Source organism: Capra hircus, chromosome 3, assembly GCF_001704415.2.
Source record: "Capra hircus breed San Clemente chromosome 3, ASM170441v1, whole genome shotgun sequence".
Lineage (NCBI taxonomy): Eukaryota > Metazoa > Chordata > Mammalia > Artiodactyla > Bovidae > Capra > Capra hircus.
The window spans coordinates 10,786,076-10,813,937 of record NC_030810.1 but is presented as its reverse complement, the minus strand read 5'-3'; the positions used below and the strand labels follow the sequence as shown (position 1 = coordinate 10,813,937).

Genomic DNA, 27,862 nt, shown 5'->3' with positions numbered 1-27,862 from the left:
GGCTGGGCGCGAAAGCTCGAACGCCGCTGCCTGACTGGAGACGGCGGGAGCGGCTGCGTCCCGACGGTAAGGGAACTGGGGACCTGTTTCCTCCCGAGTGGCGCGCTGAGGAGGCCCTGGTCATGACGGGTGAAGTGGTTTCCGAGGTGAGTTCGTGCCCTTGCCTCCATCCGTAGCTGCGGGGGCCCGGCGCCGAGGGATTGAGGGCGGGGGAGGTAGCAGGGGTCGAGCCGGCCGAGCGGGTCGCGGAGGCGGGAGGACTACAGTTCCCGGCCCGCACCGCGGCGGCTCGGCTTCTGTGCTCGCGCGGAGACAAATCCGCGGGCCCCGCGCGCACGGGAGCCAGCGGTCCGCCCCGGCTCTGGGTCCTTCTCGCCTCAGTCCCTCGGCCGGGTTGTACCCGGTCTTTGCGTCGCGCTCAGCCGGCCGCTGGCCCCAGCTCAGCCTGCTCCGCCCTCCCCTTTGGCGCGTTTCCGGTGGCGGGAGCGCTTCCTACAACAGCGCCCCCCAAAGAGGAAGGACCCAGCCGAACCGGACCGCTAGGGTGCTGTGCGTGCGTAATCGCTCAGTCGTGTCCGACTCTGCGACCCCATGGAGCGTAACCCGCCAGGCTCCTCTGTCAGGGCAGCATAAGGAAGGGGAAGTGAAGTCGCTCAGTCGTGTCCGACTCTTTGCGACCCCATGGACTGTAGCCCACCAGACTCCTCCGTCCCTGGGATTTTCCAGGCAAGATACTGGAGTGGGTTGCCATTTCCTTCTCCAGGAGACCTTCCCGACCCAGGGATTGAACCCGGGTCTCCCGTATTGTAGGCAGACGCTTTACCGTCTGAGGCACCAGGGAAGTCGCGGCAGCATAATTCTCTGTAAATGGACGGCGGGAGTCTTAGGGAGTTCCAAACTGGGTCTGGAAGAGGCCTCTGAAGTCATCGCCCTGGGTCCCGAGAAGGGAAGGTACCAGTCTTGGAAGACTTCCGGGCGGTGACTCGCTGATCGTTCTCGGAACTGGCATAGAGGCATCTTTCCAAATCTGTGTTCTTTTTTGGAGCTGGGGCTGGAGTGAGACAGTATGGGGCAAAATTTAACGGGGCGCTAAAATACTCAGTAATCAAGATAATTTTTTAAACTTTTTTTATTGAAGTATAGTTGAATTACCATGTTTTGTTAATTACTACTGTACAGCAAAGTGACTCAGTTACACTTATATACACATTCTTTTTCATATCCTTTTCCACTATAGTTTATCACAGGATATTAAACAGAGTTCCCTGTGCTATACAGTAGGACTTTGTTGTTCAAGATAATATTTTATGTAGTTTTTTAAAAATAAAAATTAATGCAAAAAAATTCCATAATTTGGTTTTGAACAAGATATCAAACTGAAATGAAGACACAATCCAACCCTGTATCTGGACTACACTGCCTTACTCACCTGACTCAGCCTGGCCCAGATTCCAAAAAACTTTATAAAAGCAGGCAGCTGACCTCATGGGCCATAATTTACCCATTGCTTTTTTAAATTTTAATTTTGCACAAAAATCCTTTTGATTACTAAGTGTTTGAGACCTCCTAACCTCCCCGTGTTCCTGGCCCTGATTATTGCTGGTTCTGCTCCAAATTGCCTAGAGTAGAGTGATTAGGAGCATCACCTTGGAGTGAGCCATGTGGTTGTCTAAACTCAGTTTCCATAGCCACAAGTACTATTACTGCTTTGAGTTGTTGGGAGAATCAACAGCATACATCATGATCCTCAATGATTCCTCTGTTTGTATTATTTTTTATTATTTTAATAATTACACTAAATATTCAGATCAACTTAGCAGTTGTCTCAGAAACTGTTCGAGTGTGGTCTTGTGCCCCATTACATTACATATGTATTTTCCCCCTTATTAATAAGTTGATTCAGAGTCCTGCGAACACCAAGGTTGTGGGGGAACTGGCATCTAGGGTTAGCTTGATCATTAACTAGTCAAGTCATCAAACTAACTCCCTTCTCCTTAGATTTTTCACTTGTGACTTAAAAAATGGGAGGGGGGTAGTTTGGGGCTGAATTTTAGACATAAACAAACATAGAAAAGCTGTTATAATGAACCCATCACCTAACTTCTACAGTTATCAAGTCATGCCAGTCTTGTTTCATTTACACCCCCATGCACTTCCCCCCCTACTGGATTACTTGACAGCAAATTTCCACACATACTTCATCCCCAAATATGTCATTATACATATCTAAAATGTAAATGCATTCCAAAAAAGATAACTATAATATTATTACCATACCTAAAAAATTTAGAACTAGTGCTTGATATTAAATGATCAGAGTTCAGATTTCTTTGACTCTTACATATACTTTCAGTTTGTTTGAATTAGGATTAAGACAAAGCCTGCATATTGCAGGTATTGCTGTATCTCTGTATGTATGTGTAAATATCTTAACTCTTTTTATAAGTCCCCCTCCCTGTTTTTATTCTTGCAATTTATTGTTAAAGAAGAGACATAGTTTGTCCTATAGAGCGTCCCATATCTGGATTGCCTCTGTGTGATGATATTTGACATGTCATGTGGATACACTGAGAAATAGTTCACACAGAAAAACACAATAATGCTTGATTCTCATTTACCATAACTCAAAGTGTTGCGTCTGTAATATCCTTCAAAGATGAACAATGAGTTTTAGTTTGTTTTTTCTAGCCAGTAATGTTTAATGTCATCCTTTTGTTAAACCATTGTATTGTTTTTTTCCCTTTATTTCAGTCTGATGATCCCATGATGATTTATGTATCTTTATGTACTTAGAGTGTTCTGTCACTTGCTGGTTAATACAAAGTATATTCTCATTTTCTAGGTTCACCTAGAAATCAATGATTCAAAACTCATTTCACAAGAGGAAACAGACAGTCCTTCAGACAGTGGACAGGGCAGCTGTGAAACAATTGGGCCCTTGAGTGAACAAGGTTTGTAACAGTCAGTACTTTTATTACTTTTATTTTTAGGAATAGAATGTGGGAGCGTGGGTTGTAAGTGGACTGGATTAATTATTCTCTTGATTTTTAAAATTATTAATGCCTCACCTTGTTGTTTGTTCTGTTTATTATAAAAGCAAAATAATAGTGCATGTACTCTTTTGAAAATAACCACTTCTATTATATTATTGAATGTATAAAGTATCTGAAAGCTAGCACATTGCCTGGTTAAATGTATTCATTCTGTAATAAAAGGATTTTTAACACCTGCCAGAAGGATCAGAACAGCTTTACACTTTGTAAATATATATAATTACATTTCTCAGTAAGAGATATTTTTCCAGGGAAAATGTTTTTCAAAATGTATGTTTAGATTTGCTTTGCTACAATTAGTTCTTAGTTACATAATTTCACAAGGTGATATACCACTTGGATAATTGGATATGATTTTTAGGAGTGGTGGGACTAGGGGAAAGGCCAAATGACAGTAGACCTCTAAAAAAAAAACTGTGTTTCCTCCAGATTCAGATGAAGAGATATTTGTCAGCAGGAAATTGAAAAGTAGGAAGGTGCTGCAAGAGAGTGATTCTGAAAGAGAAGACCCAAATGTGTCTCCAGAGAAAACTACCTATGACGATGCTGAAGAGGAGGATAAAGAGAACCTGTGTGCTGGAAAGAATGGAGAAGCCAGAAGGATCTATAAAACTCTGGCAGACAGTGATGAAAGTGACATTGAGGAGTCTTTATGTCAGGAGAATTCTGAAACCCAAGTGACACCTTGCTTAGTGATGAGTCTCCAGTCTGAAAACTCTATGGACTTTACAGCTGACAGAAAGATTTCCAAAAAGCCCATTTGTGGTAAAGAAGGAATTGGAGGAAAAGCAAAAGTTAAATCAAAGCGAAGACTTGAGAAAGAAGAGCGAAAGATGGAAAAAATTAGGCAGCTGAAAAAGAAGGAAACAAAAAATGAGGTACATTTGAAAGAACAATTTGCTGTTACCAGGGCAGATTAACGTTTTAGGAAAAGAGAGTTGCTTTTAGTTCTTGGAGGTTGTTTTTGTACTCAGAATATAGCTTTGAGTTGATTGTTTTGCAATGAGGTATGTAATTTCAAATCTATTGTTTGTTGGTCTCATTCTCCATTTTGGATACAATAGGACATTTCTAAAAATAGATGTCTGATTTTCTTTGTGAGCACACAGAGTTACTCTTTGCTGTTTCTGATCTGATGAAAATTAGCTTTCATAGGAGGAATTTTCATGCATCCATCAATTGGAAGTCTTTGCTAACTAGAAGAACTGTCCTCAAATTTTATAAACTAGTTGCTTAATGAACTGTTAATTGACTTTTCAAAAACAAAGGTACTATTGATTAAGTGAGTTTTGGACGATTGCATCGGATCACAGCATGGATTTCAAAGGATGACAAAGGAACCAGTGATAATGTTCTAGGATGCCATATACTTGTCTGCTCATGAAATGTGAACTTTTCTGTCCTGATGCAAATTGCTGTATGATGTAGTAAAATACTGGATTTAAAATGATTGCATCTTGTTTTTTCCTTATGTGTTATCCAGGAAGATGATGTGAAACAGCCATTTAATGACAGTGGCTGTCTACTTGTGGATAAAGACCTTTTTGAAACTGGGTTGGAGGAGGAAAATCACTCTCCATTAGAAGATGAAGAGTCATTAGAATCAATAAGGGCGGCTGTGAAAAGCAAAGTAAAAAAGCACAAGGCAAGTAAACAATGATTCCAGTAAGAGTGAGCCCACGGCTTCAAACCTTTGCTTTGTGCTCTGATTTACTGATGGAACCTTAATTTTTTTTTTAACTGAAGAAAAACACATGTCAATTGATATAAATTTTTCAGCTGTTAATTTTGGAACCATGCAGTACAGTAATAGACGTGCTAACTTGTTTGGAAACTAGTATTTTCATTGTCCTGACCAACTCAAAGCTATATTCTGAGTGCAAAAACAACCTCCAAGAACCAAAAGCAGCTCTCTTTTCCTAAAACGTTAATCTGCCCTGGAAACAGCAAATTATTCTTTCAAATGTACCTCATTTTTTGTTTCCTTCTTTTTCAGCTGCCTAGTTTTTTCCATCTTTTGCTCTTCTTTCTCACGTTTTCACTTTGATTTTACTTCTGCTCTTCCTCCAATCCCTTATTTATCCCAAACTAGTATTCTCATTACTTTTTGAGGCAAAAAGTAAGGTGCTTTGGTTCATTTACTTAGTGGGCCGCGCTGGGTCTCCGTTGCTGCGCGTGCATTTTCACTGACTGCGCTGTCCGCGGGCGCCTCTGGCTGCAGTGCGTGGCTTCTCATTGTGGTGGCTTCTCTCGTTGCAGGGCACAGGCTCCAGGGCTGCGGGCTTGGGAGCTGCTGCTCTCGGGCTCTGGAGCACGGGCTCAGTAGTTGTACTGCGAGGGTTAGTTGCTCTGTGGCACCAGACCAGGGATCAAACCCATGTCAGCTGCGTTGGCAGGTGGATTCTTAACACCAGACCACCAGGGAAGTCCCATAAGATACTTTATGTTGTATAAGAAACGGGTGAAAAAGGGGAAGAGATGTAAATTTTATAATTTAATGGCCTCTAGGAAATGAACCTATAGGGTTTCCAGAAGGCTATGAAAGAGAAGCATCAGTCAAAGCCTCCTTGTCCTGAGTGTTTGAAAGCATAATTGTTCTTCCTAAGATTATCTTTTTAGCTCCCTGAGGGGTCATTGTCCCTCTTTAGGGAAATACAGAGGTGTAAGAAATGAGGCCCCGAGCTCCACTGGAGACATCTAATTTATTTTCTAGGCATTATAGGATGTTGTGTGTCAAACATTTTGTGTTTAATAATTATTGATTTATTATTAATGTAGCATGATGTGATGTTGGAGTGCAAAAATAGTCTTTGCATAAGCCACATCCTCTTGTGTCGGTTTAATTTTTGTCTCTTAATCCATTTGCAACCTTCTTTTTTAGAAAAAAGAACTGTCTTTGGAGAGTGGGGTCTATTCATTTGAAGAAGAAACTGAGTTGTCAAAAGGCACCACGAGGAAGGTGAGGTAGAGCCCTATATATTAATATTTGTCATGCTGAGCTCTTTTCCCAGGAGATTGTGGATTTCTCAGGAATTATATTGTGTCTGTTGTATTTTCCTGATTCCCAGGATATTGCTTTGTACATAGTAGGAACACAGATATGAATTAGGTTGAATCAGTTTTAAGAGACTTGCAAATAAGTGAGCTCTTGAAGTGTATATTGTATTGAGTTTATTAGAGATGATTGTTTCTTCTCTATCTTTTCTTGGGAAGAGCAGACTCTTAAGGGATGTCTGTCTTTCTTGGTAAAAGCATTAATGTAGTCTCACTTTTTGTTTTCTTTAAGGAAAGAAAGGCAGCCAAGTTAAGTAAGGAAGCATTAAAAAAATTGCATAGTGAGACTCAGCGCCTTATTCGAGGTAAAGAAACCTATACGGTAAACATTGAAGCTTAGAATTGATCTTGATGAATGGCCTTTGTTCTAAAGCCTCTGAAACATTAATATAAACTAAGAAAATTTCCAGAACTAGTGGTGGTAAGAAGGGAATTTTTCATTTTAAAAATTTATTTAAAACTTTAAAAAAATGTTTTGGCCATGTAGCACGTGGGATCTTAGTTCCTCAACCAGGAATCAGACCCAAGCCCCCTGCTTTAGCAGTGCAGAGTTTTAACCAATGGACCACCAGGGAAGTCCTGGGAGGGAATATTTTAAAGGGTTGTCTATAGTCTGGTTGCATCAGGATCTCTTTTACAAACCAAATTTATAAATTCTTAGGCCCACGGAAATTCTGACTCAATAGACTTGAAATGGGGTTCAAGAATTTGTATTTTTAAAAAACTTCTTGGATCAGTTGATTTCACAGCTAGTTTTAAAAGCCACTGGTCTTTATGGAATTCTTTTGTATTTAGATCCTATTTTATGTTAAAGGCAGGATTGTTTTCTATTTCTGGTGATGGCTTTGGTTGTACTGTTTAATTAAGTGAATGTAAAGCAACATTTCAGACTATATAGTATATGCATTTGCTTGTTCTGTTCCATTTTATAGAGTCTGCACTTAATCTTCCATATCACATGCCTAAGAATAAAACCGTTCATGAGTTCTTCAAACGTAAACCCCGGCCCACTTGCCAGGGAAATGCCATGGCGCTCCTGAAGTAAGAACCTTCTTTCCTTATGATTATAATTTTCATAAACATTCAGTTTTGAGGCAAACGCCTGGTGTAAAAAGTTCAGATTCCTCGGTCCTGTAAAACTGATCTAACCAATTCATTATATGCAAAGGGTTGGGAATGTTTCTCATTTAGGAGAATGTTTAACTCTAGCTTGTTTTCTCTTCTCTAGGTCCACTAAGTATCAGGCAAGCCATCACAAAGAAACCATAGTCACTGAAAACACGACTGAGATGAATGGCGACCACCACAGCAAAGACTCTGCGCAGACAACAGGTGCAGGATGTGCAGCGGAAATTAATGCGCTTCCTGCAGTTTCAAAGGAGCCCCAGATCACTGCTGGATCCGATGAGCCTTGCGGGAAAGATTTGACAGGAAGCGAAGAGCTAGAAGTTCCCGAGAAACAGGAGCAAAGTGATGCTAGACCTTCACCTGGGGGCGTCTCGGTGGCACGTCGAGAATGCAGTGTCCTGGGGAACAAGGACAGTGAAGAGCATCAGACTGAAGGGCTTGTGGCACCTGAACCTCATGCCCTCGAGGAAGAAAAAGGCCTGAGAAAAACAGAAGCAGCAGATGAGAAGGTGGAAGAGCCCAGCCAGCAAAATGAATCAACAGCAGTGGTGCCACCTGAAAAAGCAAGGAGGTTCACTGTGGATAGACTTAAGCAACTGGGAGTAGATGTTTTCGGTAAACCTCAGCTGGGTGCTGACAGAGATTCCTTTGTGATACTTGAAGAAGCTGAAACCAACAGAGGTAATTCTTTGAATTGTGGGGAGCTTCTCTAGAATGATTTGTTCTGGCAGCTTCTGTTATTTGCCAGTGTGGAGGACAGGGAGCACAGGGGAAACAAACAACCACACGTGGTCTTAATACTGATGTACCGGATATGGATAAAAATCATTGTGTACATTTGGCAAGGTATCAGGACATTCTGAACCTCGTTTAGAAGGGAAACCTGTTGCTAGTTAATGTACAGAGGAGGGTACATTGCTGTTTTGTGGTATGACATTGATAAAAGCATTATTCAATTCAGTTTTTCACAGTTAGAAACATCAGCAAATTGCCTGCAAAACTGAATTTCTTTTCTTTTTTTTTTCACTTATTCAACAAATATTAAACTACCCACTTCATGTAAGATGCTGTAGGGCATACTTGAGAAATCTGACATTTATCCTACGCTTAAGCTGCTTAGACTCTAGCAGGGGAGATAAGTAGGCAAATAGCAGTAATACAGGAAAGTGGCATCTTCTATCAGGAACATGTGTCACTAATAATTGGAAAAAATTAACATGGGAAAAAAGGTAGTGTATTCTTTGCTGAAAAAAATATTTAGAATAAAGCATGGAAGTTCAGAGAAGGGATGTTTCTTACAATAGGTGGTTAAAGGAAGGCTTGAAGAATAATCATATGTAATTGTTCACTTTCTTCCCCTTCATACTTCAGTGAGGATCTTCTGGCTTGTTCCTCCTCTATCCCCTGTGCTTCCATAGTCGATGACACGTTGGGCAGCCATGTTTACTGAGTGAATTAAGGAGTGAATGAATGATTCTTCAAGAGAGAGCCCAAGGGACTTACCTGGAGGTCCAGTGCTTAAGATTCCACACTTCCACCTCAGGGGGCATGGGTTCTATTCCTACTCAGGGAACTAAAATCCCGCATGCTGCGTGGTGCGGCCAGAAATATTCCCTACTTTGGGTAGATTTCCTGATTTGTAGGTAAAATTGGGTTTCCCTCCTCTACTTCAAGGCAGTGTCATTTGATAATTAAGAGCTTAGGCTTGGTAGCAAGATCAGAATTTGAATCTGGACATTACTCACTGTTTAAACTTGAGTATGCTATTTGACCTCTCCAAGGCAACTTTAAAAAAAATGAAATAACACTTCTGGTTCACAGTGCAGCACTATAGTAAATCTGTTAATAATGCATACAAATGGAAAGCATAAAGAAACACTCGAATGGTAGCTGTTCTTTTTATTATTAGTGAAATTATTTACATCGAGATGCTGCTTCGTTAAATAGCATATGGTTGGCAGGTGCTAGGTCAGCCACAGTATCAGTTAAGTCATTGATTGAATGGGTGGATTTTGTGGAAGTGGAGAGAAGGATGTTCTTGGGAGGGACAGAAAGAGCTCTATGTGGTACATATTGGGAGGACGTGTAAGTCAGTTTAACCAGAGCAGGTGGTGGGATGGAAGAGCTGTGTAATAGAACTAGCATAGCTCTATTAGCAAAGAAGCCTGGGAATAAGCTGGTGCCCAGAGCAGGGAGAGAAAGTTTTGTTGTGTAGGACTAGATGTTATCTAAATAGCCTCAGACTAACATGAGAAAGAAACTTATACTAGACACTATGTAATTTTGTTACATGGGAGTAGAAGTTTTCTTTATCATCTCAGACTGAGAAACAGGAAAGGGAAGAAACCTCCTTTTTGCAACTGTGGAAGCAGTGTCAGACTTTATTTTGGGGGGCTCCAAAATCACTGCCAATGGTGATTGCAGCCATGAAATTAAAAGACACTTTCTCCTTGGAAGGAAAGTTATGACCAACCTAGATAGCATATTCAAAAGCAGAGACATTACTTTGCCAACAAAGGTCCGTCTAGTCAAGGCTATGGTTTTTCCAGTGGTCATGTATGGATGTGAGAGTTGGAGTGTGAAGAAAGCTGAGCGCCAAAGAATTGATGCTTTTGAACTGTGGTGTTGGAGAAGACTCTTGAGAGTGCCTTGGACTGCAAGGAGATCCAACCAGGCCATTCTAAAGGAGATCAGCCCTGGGTATTCATTGGAAGGACTGATGCTAAAGCTGAAACTCCAATACTTTGGCCACCTGATGCGAAGAGTTGACTCACTGGAAAAGACCCTGATGCTGGGAGGGATTGGGGGCAGGAGGAGAAGGGGACGACAGAGGATGAGATGGCTGGATGGCATCACCGACTCGATGGACATTAGTTTGGGTAAACTCCGGAGTTGGTGATGGACAGGGAGGCCTGGTGTGCTGCGATTCATGGGGTCGCAAAGAGTCAAACACGACTGAGCGACTGAACTGAACTGAATGTATTAGATACTGATTGATTTTTATTTTTTTTAGTAGTTATCTTTAATTCTCATAACCCCAGGTATTACTTTGCAAATGAAGAAAATGAAGTTTGGAGAGATTGGGTAATTTTTCCAACATTGCAATTGCATATACAGGGAGCCAGCACAATGCCTGGCTCATAATAGGCACTTAGTTTTAACTCAGGATATGTTTTCCTTCAGAACTAATATTTGACATGAATGTTGGGTTTCCAGATCACTCTGTTTCATAATATATATGAAGTTAGGGTCAGCATTCATTCACTTTTACTTAGCATGGTGTTTGGTGTTGCTTGCTGTATGTACCAGTAAGATGTAGTCCCTGCTCTCAAGGAATTTTAAATCTAGTAGGAGTTAGAGGCAGGAAAATTGGATATTAAGTGCTATGCATACTTTGAGCCTAGAAAGAGTTCCTCACATGGAGTCAGGGAAGTTTCTAGAAGGAGTTGATACCTGAGCTGAGTCCCAAAGTCTGAGTAGGAGATACAAAGCAGAGAGGTGAGAGAGGGCTTTTTGGTGAAGGGGACAGACCTGCAAAAGACACAGAGACAAGAGAAAGCAGAGGATGCTCTGGTTAGCTGAAGTGAAGATTGCAAGGTGGTTGGTGACCAGAGGCCAGAGGGTGCAGGGCTTTTAGGTGGAGACATGAGCTGGAGCGGAGATGTTTCACTTAAAGAGGAGATGAAAGCTGGGAGAAGACTGAAGGAGGTAGAGGAGCTTGAACAGGGGCTCTGTGATGAGGAGGGTGGTGGTAGAGTTGCATAGCAAAGGACAAGGGAAGTGGGTGCTCCAGTGGGTTGGGGGATGAAGAGTTTTGAGGAACCTGGCTTTCTCCAGAAGAATGAAAGCTACTCCTGCCTCACTCTTATTTTAGGTCCTGAGTAATCTTCCTCCCCTTCCGTTTGTTTTATTCTCTTGGCTCCAGTGATGACCTTCCTACTTCTGTTCCCTTCCCACTGCCACTGCCTGCTGTTTCCAACTTACTGAACTAATAAGAAATGGGATGCAGACTTATAGCTTCTCTCCCTACTCTTTGGTTTGCAGTGTAAACATGCCATCCCTTTGGAGTCGGATTTTTGCAACTAAATAAATGATGTTGTTGTTGTTTAGTCACTAAGTCATGTCTGACTCTTTGTGACCCTACGGACTGTAGCCCACCAGGCTCCTCTGTCCATGGAATTTCCCAGGCAAGAGTCCTGGAGTGGGTTGCCATTTCATTTATCCAGGGGATCTTCCTGACGCAGGGGTTGAACCCACTTCTGCATCTCCTCCATTACAGGTGGATTCTTTACCACTGTGCCACTTGGGATGCCCAGTAAATAATGTCAGGGACTCATTAAAAAAGGTTTCTTTCCAGTTCTCTTTTTCTACTAAGACCCTTTAGGGAGGGAGAAACCACATCCGGATGCTAACCACAAAACTACCAAAGTATGAGTTGAGTGAATTTTAGGAAAAAGAACCAAACTTGGAGTACCCTGGACACATTATCATGGAAGAGAAGGCGTATGAGAATAGCCCGAACCCAAAGAAACTGTTCTTCTTTTCCTTTCTTTTCTGTTTATAACTGTCAGCTCTCTTACAACAGATCCCATTATGGTATGATTGGCTTGTTATACAGTGAGTAGGGGATAGTACCAGGTGACAGCTGGCTGAGGGAGAATGAAAAGAAAGTTCTGAGCAAAAGCGGTGGGGAAAGGGAAAGGCCATATTGCAGTTAGACCACTGCACTCACTACCTGTGTGTGTTCCTACTTGTATATAAGTTGATGTGTGGGAAAAGTCGCTCAGTCGTGTCTGATTCTTTACACCCACATGAACTGTAGCCCACCAGGCTCCTTGGTCCATGGAATTCTCCAGGCAAAAATATTGGAGTGGGTAGCCATTCCCTTCTCCAGATCTTCCCAACCCAGGGATCGAACCCAGGGCTCCCACACTGCAGTTGGATTCTTTACCATCTGAGCCACCAGGGAAGCCCAGGCACCACCTCTCAATGGGATTTCCTTTCTCAGTGTACTGATTTATATCCGTGTGAAAGTTTCATGAAGAAGCTTCCAGCCCTGCCACCAAGTTACATCCCTAATTGCATTGATTATTATTTTCCTTTTTTTGGCCACACCACATGGCTTTGGGATCTTAGTTCCCCCCACCCAGGGATTGAACCTGGGCCCTCAGCAATGAAAGCTCAGAGTCTTAACCACTGGCTTACTGGGAATTCCCTCTTTTTCCATTTTTAAAGTAGACTTTGCTTGTATTTAGAGAGATGCTAATAAACAGTGAGATGTTCAAAATAGGGAATATTTTAAAAGGAGACTGAAACCTGTGACAAATTAAGCCCTTGCATAATTAAGGGGTATGGTATTTTTCTACTGGCTTAATGCTTTTTTAAAAAGAATTGCACATATTTAGAAACTTCAGTTGTAAATATCTACCCTAAAAGGAGTTTTAAGGAACTCATTGAGGAAGAACAGTTACAGTAAGTCCTTTAGTTTGGGTTAAGTTACATGAATTGAACACAGGTGTTGGTAGCAAAGGAGTTTTTGGTGTCTCTCTGTACTTTTTTTTCCTTACAAGTTTGTTGAACCTAGCTTGTATTTCTTAACTGGACTCCAAAAGGCAAACTGACATACTGGTTGGTGCTTGGTTTAGAACTGGAAGCCTTGAAGCAGCGTTTCTGGAAGCATGCTAATCCAGCAGCCAAACCCAGGGCTGGTCAGAAGGTGAACGTGAACATCATAGTGAAAGATGTGGGCACTGATGGGAAGGAAGAGCTCAAGGCAGACGTGGTGCCCGTGACTTTGGCAGCTGAGAAGCTGGATGGGGCAAGCCACACAAAACCAGGTATGTGAGTTCATGGAGCTGTTTTATTTGTATGTTTTTACTGGCCATGAGTGGGATGGGGTGCCTGACTCTTGAACTCAGGCCGGTCTTTATGGCTGCTGAAGACCCTATAGTGAGACATTATAGAATCTTTTTCCCTGGAGACTCTGGAGATTGGATATGGCCTAGTTGTATGAGGTGGGTAAGATGACTTTATTTCTTAAAATAGTTTTTGTCTTATTGTTTAAAAAAATACCCATTGTAGAAAATAAATGGAATAAACAACAAATTTCTGCAGTAAACAAAATTTCTGGAGTAAACAAAAAGATTTTTCTGTCAGAGACATCTTCTGTAACCATGTTGTATGGCCCTTTAAAGGTTTTGCATGCAGGTACATGTCTGTTTGAAAGATAAAATAATAATGCAGTCATACATCAGACAATCTGCTTTGTAATCTGTATTAGGGACAGGTCTGTTGTTCCCACTCCCACTTTGAAAATACGAGCAATTTATCACATAGAAAAAAATTAAACACTTAGGAAAAGGTATAAAATGAAAAATTAAGGAGGGGTCACATGTATACCTATGGCTGATTCATGTTGGTGTTTGGCAGAAAACAATAAAATTTTGTAAAGCGATTATCCTTCAATTAAAAGACAAATTAAAAAAAAATTAGTCTTCCCAGAGGCAGCTTAGCAATTTCTTGTGTGTCCTAGGAAAATTCATATGCATTTACTATTGTGTAAGTGTGTGAGAGAGAGACATTGAACACTTCCTCTCTGCCAGACGCGGCTCTAGGTGCTTTACAGTAAATAACGTCAGCGTCCTTATTTTATATGTGAGGAAACTGATAAACAGCATTTAAACAACTTGCTTAAATTTATATAACTAGTAAGTAAGAGAATTAGTAGCCTAATCCAGACCATCTAACTCAAGAGTTCAGATATACATATTGCTTTTGAGGTTTTTTTTTAACATCACGTGATATTCCATTGTACAGGTATAACACAGTTTGTTTAAGCATACTTCTGTTAAGGGACATCATGTTTGTTTCCGTTTTAGTATTTCACACAATATTGCATCCTAATATCACGTATATGTTAGTAAATGCTGATGCAAAATTCCTTACAGTGGAATCACTGAGTCCTAGTCACATTTTCCATCAAAATAAGTTGTACCAATTTTCACTCTGAATGACAGTGTGTTAGAGTTCCTGTTTCTTCCTGTTAATAATGGATATAACAAATGTTTGCCAAATATATAAAAAATGGTATCATTATTTTGATTTGTATTGCTAGTAAGAAGTGAGGTTAAGCATTATTTTTAATACCAGTTGATATCTTTTGCTTATATTTACTCTTGAGTTGTTTCTCTTTTTCTTCAATGTGGGTACAGTTATCAATATTTTCCTTCATGGCTTCTGAACCAGAGATTTTTGAAGGTCCACTTGCCCCCGTTCCTCTTTTTTTTTTTTTTGCTTTTTTAAATAATAGTTTTATAATATCTGTAATATCCCAATTATGGGAGTTATCTCCTACACTCAATTCCTAATATTCCCCCTTTGTTAAGATAACAAAAGCCTAAAATACGAAGGTCTCTGATTTTCCTTTTGTGATGTGCCTAGAACACTTCTGGAGTTGCCTGAAATGGACGCTTGTGTTGTTGTGTGTAGTCGGTCATTGCATCTAAAACATCTCTTCGTACGTTTGCTCAGGGGAAAAGCTTCAGGTGCTGAAAGCTAAACTTCAAGAAGCAATGAAACTCCGAAGGTTGGAGGAGCGTCAGAAACGCCAAGCATTACTCAAGTTAGATAATGAGGATGGATTTGAGGAAGAGGAGGAGGAGGAGGAAGAAATGACAGATGAGTCTGAGGAAGATGGAGAAGAGGAGGGAGAAGAAGCCTTGGAGGAAGAAGAGGAGAAAGAAGAGAGAGAGGAGGAAGAAGGCAATGAGGAGGTTGCTGGCAATTACGTGGTTTTGTTACTAGGTCACGATGAATACGGGAAAGAGAAAATCAGATCTGAGTAAGAGGATGATGAGCATTTTCGACTGTAGAAGAGATTTCAGGGTCAGAGATGAAGGTAGCTCATGTGCTAAGTCTTAGTGCTGTCAGTCCTTTCACCCTCATGGAACACCTGCAGTTCACAGTCATGCCCTGGCTTCTACCTGTTGGTTTACATATTGTACTATAATGCTGATATCGAAATGGCTTTCTATTAAAGACTTTTATCTTTGTTGTTCATTTAGATTTCTCTATTTAGGAAAAAAAAAAGCACTTTTAACCTTGGCCAGGTTGAGGTCTGGAATAAATTCTCAGGCCAAGACCTTCCCAAGTTAATTGTTGAAGAAGGTATTTGTAGGTGGGCCTCTTGCCTTCATTCTAAGGTATTGTTTTCCACCTAGAGAAGACAGGTGATGATAGGATTTTTGGTATTAGGGAAAAGAAGAGTGTCCTTGTTTGAACAGTGGAGTCATTTGAAAGAGCTGGTTAATGTTTGGCCCTGGGTAAAGGAAGAGGAAAGCCGTGGCTGAACCGAGCAGGGTGTCACAGTCTGGTTGAAGGCCAGGAGTTGTCCTGCAATCTCAGGCTAATCATGCAGTATCTCATTGACTCAGTTAAATGATAATCCAGTTCATTCAGAATCTTGTAGCAGTTTTGAAAGGGTAAAAGGTAAAGTAACAAAGTGTAAAAGAGCTCTAGAAGTGTCTACAACGAATAAGTTGTATTAATGATGGTGGCTGGACTGAGCTTCCTTCGGGTTTACCTGTTCAGATTTAAGACGTGACCTGTAACTAAGCAGCCAGATTTCAGGCTAGTATGTTTGCTTTAAAAATTTTTGACTTGTACTATTTTGTTTTTGGGTGGCGTGATTGGTAAAGACTGCAGAATTCCTTCTCGGTGGTGAAGAAATAGAAACCAAAGATGAGAAAGAAATGGATAAAGAAAACAATGATGATGGCAGTGGTGAAATTGGCAAGTCAGTTGGCCTCTCTGTCCCCAAGCCTCTCTCATCTGATTCTACCTTCCTTCTATTCAAGGACAGCTCTTCCAAGATGGGGTAAGTAATTCTCTCTAAGGAAAGATAAGATTCCCTGGTAAATACCAGGGAATTTGCCCCTCTTTGAAGAAGTAGAAACAGATATTCAATTTACCTACTTATTTTGTAGTTACTCTCCTAGTGAAGAAAAATCAGAAATAGATGAAAACTCAGGCAAAAGACCTAGCAAATTAGGTAAGTAGTGACTCTTAATGTAGAACTTGACACTTGATTTTTCTCTGATCCTCCAGCTTTAACATTTAAGGACTACAATTCCTTAAGGTTCCATTTTTCTGAACCTTGGTTAACTTTTCCCAGTCTTACCTGTGACAGTGATAGGAATTTATGAACTATATTGTTTTTCTTGGGAATTCCCTTGTGGTCCAGTGGTAAGGACTCCATGCTTTCACTGTTGAGGGCCCAGGTTCAATTCCTGGTTGGGGAACTAAGATCTCACAAGTTGCATGGTGCAGCCAATAAACAAACAAAAAATCCCCAATATTTTTCTTGGTCCAGTTTTTGAAATCTTACATGCAGCTTCTTTCCAGTTGACCCTGAGCATTTAATAGGTTGTTAGTGAATATGTGTTGATTGAGTGAAACATGAAACTTTTCTATCCATGTAGATCAAAGGAAGATGTATAAGTAATTAGATAATGGAAAGGGTAATCATAGGCATTAGGGAAGGTGAGAGAAAGATAGGAACTTTGAGGTGTCACTTAGCTCAGAGTGATAAACCCTGATTGTGTGATGCTATCTTAGTACCATAATTGACCTTTAATGTAATGTTTTGGAACATGGAACTTGAGAGGTTTACCAGTGGATCTTACCAGACAGTTTCATTCTCAACTCTTTTTCCTAAACAAATCTGACTTATTTCTGGGAATCATGCACTTAAAAATTGTCTTTCTTTAGATGAAGATGATTCATGCTCATTACTGACAAAGGAGAGCAGCCACAATAGCAGCTTTGAGCTGATAGGCTCCACACTTCCATCCTATCAGCCTTGTAACAGACAAACAGGCCGTGGGACCAGTCTTTTCCCTACAGCAGGAGGATTCAGATCTCCTTCCCCAGGGCTATTTCGAGCCAGTTTGGTCAGTTCAGCCTCTAAGGTGAGATGGTAATGGTTTTCTAATCTCCTCCCCCTTTTGCTTCCCGCATTGCTAAATAAAGTGTGTCCAAGCCAAAAACTCCCACCACATTATGTATGTTCAGTTTTAAAAATCCACCCCCTTTGTGTATTAAAAACAAGCCTCATCCAGAGTTCGTTCTTTCTTGAGGATGTTTTTTTTTTATGCTTCCGTTGGCTATGCATTGTCCTCCCCAACTGCAATTGCCTGAGAGTAGATTAGATTTTACAAATAGCAGCTTCTGTTGTCATGACAGTGAATGACATTTGTGAAATGTTTTGTTTTTGTTTGGTTTTGTTTTGGTGCCAGAGTTCAGGAAAGCTGTCTGAGCCTTCACTTCCCATAGAGGATTCCCAAGATCTGTATAACGCCTCCCCAGAACCTAAGACACTTTTCCTAGGAGCAGGAGACTTCCAGTTCTGCTTAGAAGATGACACTCAGAGCCAACTGTTGGATGCAGATGGGTAGGTAGCTTTATGTTTCTGTGGGTGGGATTGTGCTGGGTACTGCTTAATTTTGTTTAAAAATAAAGCGAGCTTCTGTCACTCCATCTGTGCTTTCTCTTCTGAGAAAGAGAGGTGTGCAGACCATTAGTATTATATTCTACAAGTCTGAACAAAGTCTGTCTAGAAAATAAAAAGTAAATAGCCTTGCTAGCGTTCTGATCCTTCAATTTCTACCTTATGAGACCTATATAACTCTTACAAGGTCATAAAATTTCCCTGTATCCATATCCCTGGGGGCTCAAGTGGTAAAGAATCTGCCTGCAGTGCGGGAGACCTGGGTTTGATCCCTGGGTCGGGAAGATCCCCTGGAGAAAGAAACGGCAACCTTCTCTAGTATTCTTGCCTGGAGAATTCCATGGACAGAGGAGCCTGGAGGGCCCCAGTCCATGGCATCGCAGAGAGTCAGACACAACTGAGTGACTAACACTTTGACTTTTGTCCCACTACATTAGGATTTTTGGGTGGCATTGAGAATTGACACCTCTGTGGCACATTACATGGCCGTAACACCAGGCCCTACTCTAGCACCATCTGAAGCCCCAAATTAGCCTTTACCCTTTGTCTTTTGAATAGCCTTCTTTCATAAACATCCCCCTCCCTTTTAAGGTTATCACAGGCTAAAATCTGACACTCTTATCTTCTGGTTCAGAATTCAGCTTCTAACTTTGCTTTTAGAAATGAGTTCAGGCTTTTCCCCCACTGCTTTTTTTTTTCCTGAAGCATTTCTTACACTCTTCACTGGGCTTGTAGGTTCTTAAATGTTAGAAACCACAGGAATCAATACCAAGATTTGAAGCCTCGGTTGCCGTTGGCCAGTATGGATGAGAACGCCATGGATGCCAACATGGATGAACTGTTGGATTTGTGTACCGGGAAGTTTGCATCTCAGGCTGAAAAGCCTCTGCCTGGGAAGAGTGACAAGAAAGAGAACATGGAGGAACTTCTGGATCTTTGTTCAGGAAAATTTACTTCTCAGGGTAATTATCCAACAAAGCAGCAAGGCTCACCCACCCAAATACTGTAAGTCAGTGTCCATGTGAAGAAGTCCCTTAATCTCAGGTGAAATGTTCACGGAAAACAGCCATGGTGGATTCTTGAACCTAGGTTGAATTCACTGCTTAGCTCCTAACATTTAGAGCTCTTCCTTTTTTAGGATGGTGAAGTATCACCTTAAGACTGCTTTAACTTTGGCCATATGACTTGTCATTTATGGCTAGAATATGTGCAAAGCTTAGAGCGGCGTCTGCTGCAGAGTAAACTTCATATAAATGCTAAGTTATTACTTCCACCTGTGCACCCCTTTCTCCTCACACCTCTGCTAGAATGTAAGCTCTTTGGGAGCTGGGATCTTTGTTTTATTCACTGCTGTCTCCCTGGTGCCTGGCACATAGTAAGCACTAAATAGGGATTTGCTGAATGAGTGGATGGTGAGCTCTTTTTGGCAAGCTTACCTTAGAACTGTGTTGAGCTGGCATGTCTTCAGATGGCTGGGGAAAGAGGATAAAGCTGTCAGTTCTCGGTGACAAATCTTTTTCTTTGTTGTAATGTAGATGTCTCTACTCTGGATCCATCAGAGTTAAATAAGCAGGAGAAGGAGAGCAGCCTGGGTGATCCAATGGAAGAAGCACTCGCTCTTTGTTCAGGCTCTTTCCCAACAGACCGGTGAGTCCCAGTGATCTGAGGGAATTTGGCAAGTTCCACCTTCCGATAAAGTACAGGGGTAGCTTCTCTGGGCTTAGCAGTAAATGGTCATCTTAGGGGCTTCATATCCTGTCTGAGAGTCTTGCAATGGGTTTGAGTCTCATATTTGAACAGTGAAATTATTTATTATAATGCTTTCATTTAGTTGATTGTGAACAGGATAAAAAAGGCAAGAAAAAGCACATGGAAGCTCTCAACATCACCAGTGATTAAGGAAATACAAACCAAAACCCCATTTTTTAAATACTTCCTCACTCCCAGCAGTTATTCCACGTTTGGGTATATACACAAAAGAACTGAGAACACGGTTTCTTAGTAGATATTTGCACACCCATGTTCCTAGCAGCCTTATTCATAATAGTCACAAGGTGGAAGCATCCCAAGTGGATGCATGCATAGTGGAATATTATTCAGCCTTTAAAAGGGAAGGAGGTTCTGATACATGCTGAGACATGGATGAACTGTGAGAAGATTATGCTAAGTGAAGTGAGCCATTCACAAATATGCAAATACTGTATGATTTATATGAGGTCTTAGTGTAGTCAAATTCATACAGACAGGAAGTAGGAAGGTGGTTGCCAGGGGCTCTGCGGCGGTAAGAATGAGGAGTTGGTATTGAAAGGGTATAGAGTTTTAGTTTTTTAAAATGAAAAGTGTTCTAGAGGTTGGTTGGATAATACTGTGAATGTACTTAACACTAATGAACTGTACACTTAAAATGGTTAAGATAGCAAACTTTATGTTGTATGTATTTTATCACAGTTTGAAAAAAAAATTTTTTTTTTGAAAGGCAAGATATCTTGTTTCCTGTTTTTGAAGAGATTCTTGGGGCTATAAGATATTTTCGGTCCCTAAGTTGGCTGACTGCGTATAGTTGGCTTTCAACAACTTGTGTATGATTTATTGATTTGCATCTTAGGGAAGAAGAAGGTGAAGAGGAGGAATTTGGAGACTTTCGGCTTGTCCCAAATGATAATGAGTTTGATAGTGATGAGGTGAGTTTGAAGGAAACAAAGTAATCATAACTGAACTCCATGTATAGCTGCTGGGGAGTTTTGTTTGTTTTGTAGTTTGAATTCTTGAGAAGTCTGTTTGGCATGTTATCAAAAGCAATTTCCTAGACTGAAATGTTTGGGCAGAAGTTTCTGAATCCTGTCTTAGCTGAGGACGCATTTTATGCTGTGTAGCTTTGCCTGTGATACTGTATGATTTTGCAGGATGAGCACAGTGATTCTGACAAGGAGGATCTGACCCCGGAAGACCGTGAAGATGAGGATGAGGAAGACCTCCTGCAGCAGTCGGAGAAGTCAAAACGGCAAATGTAGGTGTTACAGCCCTTCCTTCAAGTTCTCCTGACAGTTGAGCGGTAGCTTGCCACCACCATTTTACCTACATTTACTGGTTCTATTTTTGCTTTTTGTGGTTAACACAGATTGAATAACATCCATTTACATGATATCTTTTGAGTATTCAAAGACAGTCACATCCTCTTCAAGTGATTTCTGTACTAAACATCCCTAGTTCTTCAGCTGTTGCTCACATGACGTTGCTTCCAGACTCTTCACATATGTGGATTCTCTCTTTATCTTCAGGTGTGGTCTGACTACTGCCCTGTGTGGTGGAGCAACCACATCCCTTGCTCTGGTTGCCTACTACTTATAAAGTAACCAATAAGCATAAGAACTGAGTCACTGGAGAGCCTGAGGATCCAGTAGATGATTAAAATTCCCCATGTCTTTTTTCCTTTGAATTACCAGCATTCCAGGTCTTCCTCATCCTAGTTTCAGGCAAATGACCCACCATTTATTTTTTTTAATATTTTGTTGTTTTGATTATGAAAGTAAGCCATGTATTTTAGAATATTTAAAAGAATACAGAAAGATAAGGCATCCATGTCCACCAGAGTATTTGTGAAAGCGGTGATAGTGGTTACTGTTGCCTTTGATAGGCATATATTTTCACACGGTTGAGATCTGTGAAGTTTTTTTTGTATATACAGTTTTGCATCTTACTTTTTTCACCACTTACTATATCTGTAAATATTTTTCCATGATATTGAAAATTGTATAAAAACCGTTTTAATAGGTATTTCACGTTTTATTGTATGTGGATGACTTTTAGATTTCAAATATAGGACTTCATATTGATCCTTATTAGATTTATTTTGTTGTGTTTAGCCCATCATTCCATTCTGCTGAGATCAGTTTTGGATTCTAATTTGTCACCTGTCAAATTAACCATCTCATACAGCTTTGGGTCATCTATAGATTTTTTTCTAAGGCAGTGGTTCTTAAACCTGATTTAACTATAGTGTCCTTTGTTCAAATGAAGTCTTATGAAGAATGGCAGCTAAAAGTTGAGCTGCTCAAAGAGGGTTAGATAGGAAGATTGAGGAGCTTGGTGGCTTTTAGCCCCTGAAGGAATTCCTCAGGAACCCTAGGATTTAGAGGAACTCAGCTTTAAAATAATAATGCAAGTCTTTGATAAAAGTCACCTTTCAGAAAGCCATCAAGCTTCTGCCATTCCCGACCATAGGTAACAGCAATTTGAGCTCAAGGTGACAGTAGATTTGTTTTCAGTATGACCTGAAGTCAGAAAAACTAACCTGTGGTGGTTCTGATTACCACTAACTGAAACTAAAGGATGCTTACTCCTTGGAAGGAAAGTGATGACCAACCTAGACAGCATATTCAAAAGCAGAGACATTACTTTGCCAACTAAGGTCTGTCTAGTCAAGGCTATGGTTTTTCCAGTGGTCCTGTATGGATGTGAGAGTTGGACTGTGAAGAAGGCTGAGCGCCGAAGAATTGATGCTTTTGAACTGTGGTATTGGAGAAGACTCCTGAGAGTCCCTTGGACTGCAAGGAGATCCAACCAGTCCATTCCAAAGGCGATCAGCCCTGGGTGTTCTTTGGAAGGACTGATGCTAAAGCTGAAACTCCAGTACTTTGGCCACCTCATGCGAAGAGCTGACTCATTGGAAAAGACTCTAATGCTGGAAGGGATTGAGGGGAGGAGGAAAAGGGGACGACAGAGAATGAGATGGCTGGATGGCATCACTGACTCAATGGACATGAGTTTGAGTGAACTCCGAGAGTTGGTGATGGACAAGGAGGCCTGGCATGCTGCGATTCATGGGGTTGCAAAGAGTCAGACACGACTGAGTGACTGAACTGAACTGACTGAACTGAGCCTAGTCACTGGAAGGACTGATGCTAAAGCTGAAGCTCCAATACTTTGGCCACTTGAGGGGAGCAGCTGACTCATTGGAAAAGACCTCGACACTGGGAAAGATTGAGGGCAAGAAGAGGAGGGAGTGACAGGATGAGATGGTTGGATGACATCACTGACTCAGTGGACATGAGTCAGAGCAATCCCCCAGAGACAGTAAAGAACAGGGAAGCCTGGTGCAATGCAGTCCATGGGGTCACAAAGAGTTGGACACAACTGAGTGACTAAACAGCAACAAATGAGCCTCAGTCACACCTGTAACTTGTGGGTCAAGATTTGGCAGGCTGTAGGAAGACCCCCATGGACGGAGGAGCCTGGTGGGCTGCAGTCCATGGGGTTGCGAAGAGTCAGACATGACTGAGCGACTTCACTTTCATTTTCCACTTTCATGCATTGGAGAAGGAAATGGCAGCCCACTCCAGTGTTCTTGCCTGGAGAATCCCAGGGACGGGGGAGCCTGGTGGGCTGCTGTCTATGGGGTTGCACAGAGTCGGACACGACTGACGCGACTTAGCAGCAGCAGCAGCAGGAAGACCCCAGTCTATTACCTTTCCATACCATACTATCTCTAGTCTATCTCCTGAAGCTGGTAAGCTTAAATGCAAAACAAAATAGTATGAACCTTCTGACAGGTATGTCTCAAATATATAGAGGAGATTGAGAGTTCTGGCTTTAGAGCCTAGGTTGAATCCAGACTCTGCTGCCTCCCAGCTGTGTGGCCATCAGTAAGTTGTTTGCTCTCTGAGTTTCAGTTCCTTCAACTGTAAATCAAAAGGAACAATAATAATACCCCCTCCCTGAGATAATGCAATAATGCCCCAAAGCACAGTTATTGGCACAAAGTAGATATTAAATAACAGGCTTTTAAGTATTATACAAATGTATTATTATTAGTAATTTATGCTTGTTATTAGAGGTAGCTGTGTGTTCTGCTTTTGTCATTACTGTGCGTATGTTCATTGTTGTATTTTCCAATTTTCACTATTGTTTTCCAGGAGATTAAAGAAATACCTGGAGGACGAGGCAGAGGTGTCAGGGAGTGACGTGGGAAGCGAAGACGAGTATGATGGGGAAGAGCTTGATGAATATGAAGAGGATGTGATTGATGAAGTACTTCCTTCTGATGAGGAACTGCAGAGTCAAGTCAAGAAAATACACATGTCAGTATCCCAACAAGCCCTTCTGAGCAGTGGGCTGCGTCTTAAGGCAGGCCCTATAACCAGCCAGAGTGGCCCTGGCTTTGAACACCATATTTCTCCTGTTGTAGGAAAACAATGTTAGATGATGATAAGCGCCAGCTACGTTTGTACCAAGAAAGGTACCTTGCAGATGGGGACCTGCACAGCGATGGTCCTGGACGAATGAGGAGATTCCGATGGAAAAACATAGGTATCTTGATCATTGCCTTTAGAAGCAAATGGTACAAGGTCCATGTTTGTCCAATTTAAGCCGGCAAGAGGAGGTCAAAACTATAGCAGACAGTTGTGGAGAACCTGGCCTTGACCTTTATTTTCCATTAGTGGATGGGAAAAGCTGTGTCAGTATTCTGTAAATGAACAGGGTTCACTAGTGTCTGTCCAGACACCCTCTCTTGTGGGGATTGCAGAATGCTAATAGCCTTAACTCTTTGCTTTAGATGATGCTTCCCAGATGGACTTGTTCCACAGAGACTCTGATGATGATCAGATTGAAGAACAGCTTGACGAGACGGAAGCCAGATGGAGAAAGGAGCGAATTGAACGAGAGCAGTGGCTTCGGGACCATGTAGGAAGCCTGCAAGAGATTCGCCTATTCCAACCCTAGATAGGAGGGTCATCTCAGTCACCCAGCTTGTCATGATAGTTGTCAAAACCTTGGGCAGTGTATTGCTGTCTCTTTTAATCCTTGAATTTTCTTTTGTGCTTTGAAAAGATTACCACGGGCAGTTGTATTCATGTTTTTGTCCAAAATACTTTTTTTTTTTTTTAATTATTTGTCTGAAGCAACAGAGGGTAGCAAAAAGGAAAACAAATGTTATCCCAAGTACTCTAGCTTCCAGGCTATGCTAATTCTTTGGGTCTTTGGGGGGAAGCGTGGGCTTCTGTTAATGCTGTCTGATTTTTATTTTCAGGCACAGCAGGGGAAAATTGCAGCTGAGGATGAAGAGATTGGGGAAGACAGTCAGTTTATGATGTTGGCCAAGAAGGTTACAGCCAAAGCTCTGCAGAAGAATGGTGAGCTCTTAGCCCTTCACAGGGGCTGTCCCCCTGGATTGTTGGTGCTGGAACCTTGGAGGTGACTCCAGCCTTCAGAGGCTGTTGCAGCTTAGTCATGGACCTGTGTCTAATATTATCTTAAAGGGGCCCCTTGGATGGGGAGAGACAATGTTCTTTCAATCTAATTCTATTGGACAGTAGATATTGTAGTAGAGAGTGTATATAGCTGGTTTTGCTTTATGTTCTAAGGCAGCTCGTGCATGTGTGCATGCTAAGTTGCTTCATTCGTGTCTAGCTCTTTGTGACCCCATTGACTGTAGCCTGCCAGGCTCCTCTGTCCATGGGATTCTCCAGGCAAGAATACTGGAGTGGGTTCCCATACCCTCCTCCAGAGGATCTTCCCAATGCAGGGATCAAACCCACATCTCTTGTCTCCTGCCTGGGCAGGCGGGTTCTTTACCACTAGCGCCACCTGGGAAGCTCTGTAAGGCAGCTCAGAGGAGTGAATTCTGGCTTCTTTGTTTAGTCGCCCAGGATTACATACCTTTTAGAGCTGGAATTTGTCTTACCACTGTTGATTTTTCTTATTATTACTGATAATTAGACAATAAGTTTAGCTGAATTGTCTGTCTTAACCATTTACTATACTTTCAAATCATGATTATGAAATAATCAGAGTTCCTCTGGCCTCCGTTTATTAGTTTAGTTAAGGGCCTGTTAGTTTGTCTAGATTTAAAAGTAATTCTACCCAGTTTTGCCCAGAGCAGGCCTCTCTCTGTCTTTTCTTTTCAGTCAGTCACACTGTGGTTATTCAAGAATCAAAGTCTTTATTCAGAAATCCTTTTGAAGCCATCAAACCGGGAAGTGACAGCCAGGTTGGTTGGGGACCTTGTTTGCCTGAAGTCATGATTTGCAATGTTAAAAGGCCTCAGTTAGGTTAAGGGAATGCTCTGTCATTAGGGGAGGGAGGTGGCTGTGGGAAATGGAAGTAGATGTCAAAGGAGCCTGCTATCTCTTTTGTATTTGATCAGGGTGGAAGTGTGTCCCCTCCATACCTGGGGGGTGCAGGGAGGAGCTGGCTTCTCCTTTCTTGGAACTTGGAATTTGATACCAGATGACTTTTCTTTCCTCAGCTGAAGACAGGCTCCCTGCTCAACCAGCCCAAAGCTATGCTTCAGAAACTGGCTGCCCTCTCTGACCTCAACCCCAGTGCTCCCCGAAATTCTAGAAACTTTGTCTTCCATACACTTTCTCCTGTCAAGGCTGAGGCAGCAAAGGAATCATCTAAGCCTCGGGTAGGGAATTTGAGAACTGATTTGGTGACTCTCCAAAGCAGAGTGAATGAATGAGTGAATTGAATTGAATTGAAAATATATATGTATTTCTGGCTTAAAGATTTATGCTATAGTGTTAATCTTGCACTCCCAGTAAGGTACAAGGAGATTGCTACCCCCAGTAAGTATAATCAGCTGTGAGACTTGCCTGGAAATTTTCAATTTCTTTTTTTCCTAATTATCCATGATTTAACTATGAGCTGCTTAAGAGCTAATTGAAGCTTAAGTATGAGTGAACCACAGCCTGTACAAAGGTCTTGAGTTGATTCTTGTCTCTTTTCTCTGCTCTGTAGGTACGAAGAAGGGGTCCATCTTTAATGACATCCACTTCACCTAAGCGCCTCAAAACAGATGATAGCACTTCAGAATCGAAGCAAAGCATCTTCCGTTACTTGGAAAGCTAGCACTATGAGGGCGCCAGCCCCTCTGTGGGGACTCCGCTGAGAGTATCTGGCACTGAAAGCTGGAATTGATGCTCACGCGGATGATCCCCACCTCCTTCACAATCAGTGCATTAAGATTGAGGACGGAGATTCCAGGTCTTTCCACTGTGTGGCTCTGGACATCTCTTTCCTAGTATTACTTCCTGGGTTGGCCACTAACAATTCTGTAGTGTTTACAACAGCAACTTATGGGATACCTGGGTGTCCTCCATTAAATATTTGACATTTTACCCTAGCAACTTCCTGGATTGATTCCTTTTGGTGAAAGGGGTAGTTGGAGGAAGAAAAAGTGTGACAGGACAGAAAATTACAGAAAGTAGTGAATATTGAAACTGAGATGATGCCTTCACACCCCTACGATGTGCAGGATGGTGACCAGAACTCATTGAAAGAGAGACTTCTTAGAGGAGCTAAGGATCAACAGATGGGCTATTTCATAAGTCATGCCCCTTCCGTTTTCCTTTCTGGCCCTTCCCAAGACAGTCTCAAATCTCCAGATCACCTTTGCTTCCTGTATAATGAGGACTCAAACTGGTACCCAAGTCAAAAAGAGCAAATTTTCTGGAGTATGAGGATGAAGATAGAAGTTTACACCCGGTGGCCACCCACATTAGATACTCCGTGTAGCAGAGACCTCTCTTCTAGGACTTCAATTTTCGATTTGAAACACTGTCGCTTAAGGACCTTCCTTCTCATTCTGACCGAAGAATTATATATAATCATTATTTATTGCATTCAGCTGGGTTGAGTATGTTGCCCTGACCAGTCAGAGGACAATGAAGTAATAACTTCATTACTTATTTTGAGAGACCATCAAGGAGTTTCATCAAACTGTTGTTAAGAGGATTGCCACCAGTCCCAGTTTTCTCTGAACCACCAGGAGGCTCTCAGAATTTTAAACAGACATTTTTTTCCTCCCTCGGAACCAAACGTCACTGCTTCCTTGGAAAAGTGTCCCATGTGAACACTGTGCTTTCACTGTCGTGAGCTGGACTTGGGAAGCTGGGTGAGCTGTGCTGGTTTTTTTTAACTGGCGATTGAGGAATACCAGCTTAACTGATGGAATTAGGATATAGGTTTTCTGCAGTTGTTTCTAATGTACAAGATGCTGACTTTGATGGAATTTGCATTTGTATATTTGTAATCTTGTAACAGAGAAAATGTATATAAAGATGTTTTACTATGTATGTAGTTTTTCAATAAATCCAGTGCCTTGAAGGCAAGATTTGGT

At 41.6% G+C, this 27,862-nt stretch overlaps 1 protein-coding gene across 1 annotated transcript; it reads left to right on the top strand.

The window, feature by feature from the left end:
* Window positions 1–27,862, top strand: CLSPN (claspin). The gene is made up of 25 exons (XM_005678709.3): window positions 1–146; window positions 2,843–2,951; window positions 3,483–3,931; window positions 4,537–4,698; window positions 5,935–6,012; window positions 6,340–6,412; window positions 7,040–7,148; window positions 7,336–7,916; window positions 12,881–13,072; window positions 14,766–15,007; window positions 15,932–16,110; window positions 16,220–16,284; window positions 17,004–17,203; window positions 17,531–17,685; window positions 18,478–18,704; window positions 19,278–19,389; window positions 20,348–20,423; window positions 20,646–20,749; window positions 23,655–23,819; window positions 23,927–24,048; window positions 24,296–24,423; window positions 24,770–24,872; window positions 25,647–25,729; window positions 25,988–26,149; window positions 26,482–27,862. Exons 1-25 carry the CDS (start codon window positions 123–125, stop codon window positions 26,590–26,592), a joined length of 4,011 nt encoding a protein of 1,336 aa, XP_005678766.2. The 5' UTR covers window positions 1–122; the 3' UTR covers window positions 26,593–27,862.

Coding starts and splice junctions, on each gene's coding strand:
- CLSPN (XM_005678709.3), top strand. CDS start 123: ATGACGGGTGAAGTGGTTTCCGAG. Junction 6,013..6,339: donor CAAAAGGCACCACGAGGAAG/GTGAGGTAGAGC, acceptor GTTTTCTTTAAG/GAAAGAAAGGCAGCCAAGTT. Junction 20,750..23,654: donor GAGAAGTCAAAACGGCAAAT/GTAGGTGTTACA, acceptor ATTGTTTTCCAG/GAGATTAAAGAAATACCTGG.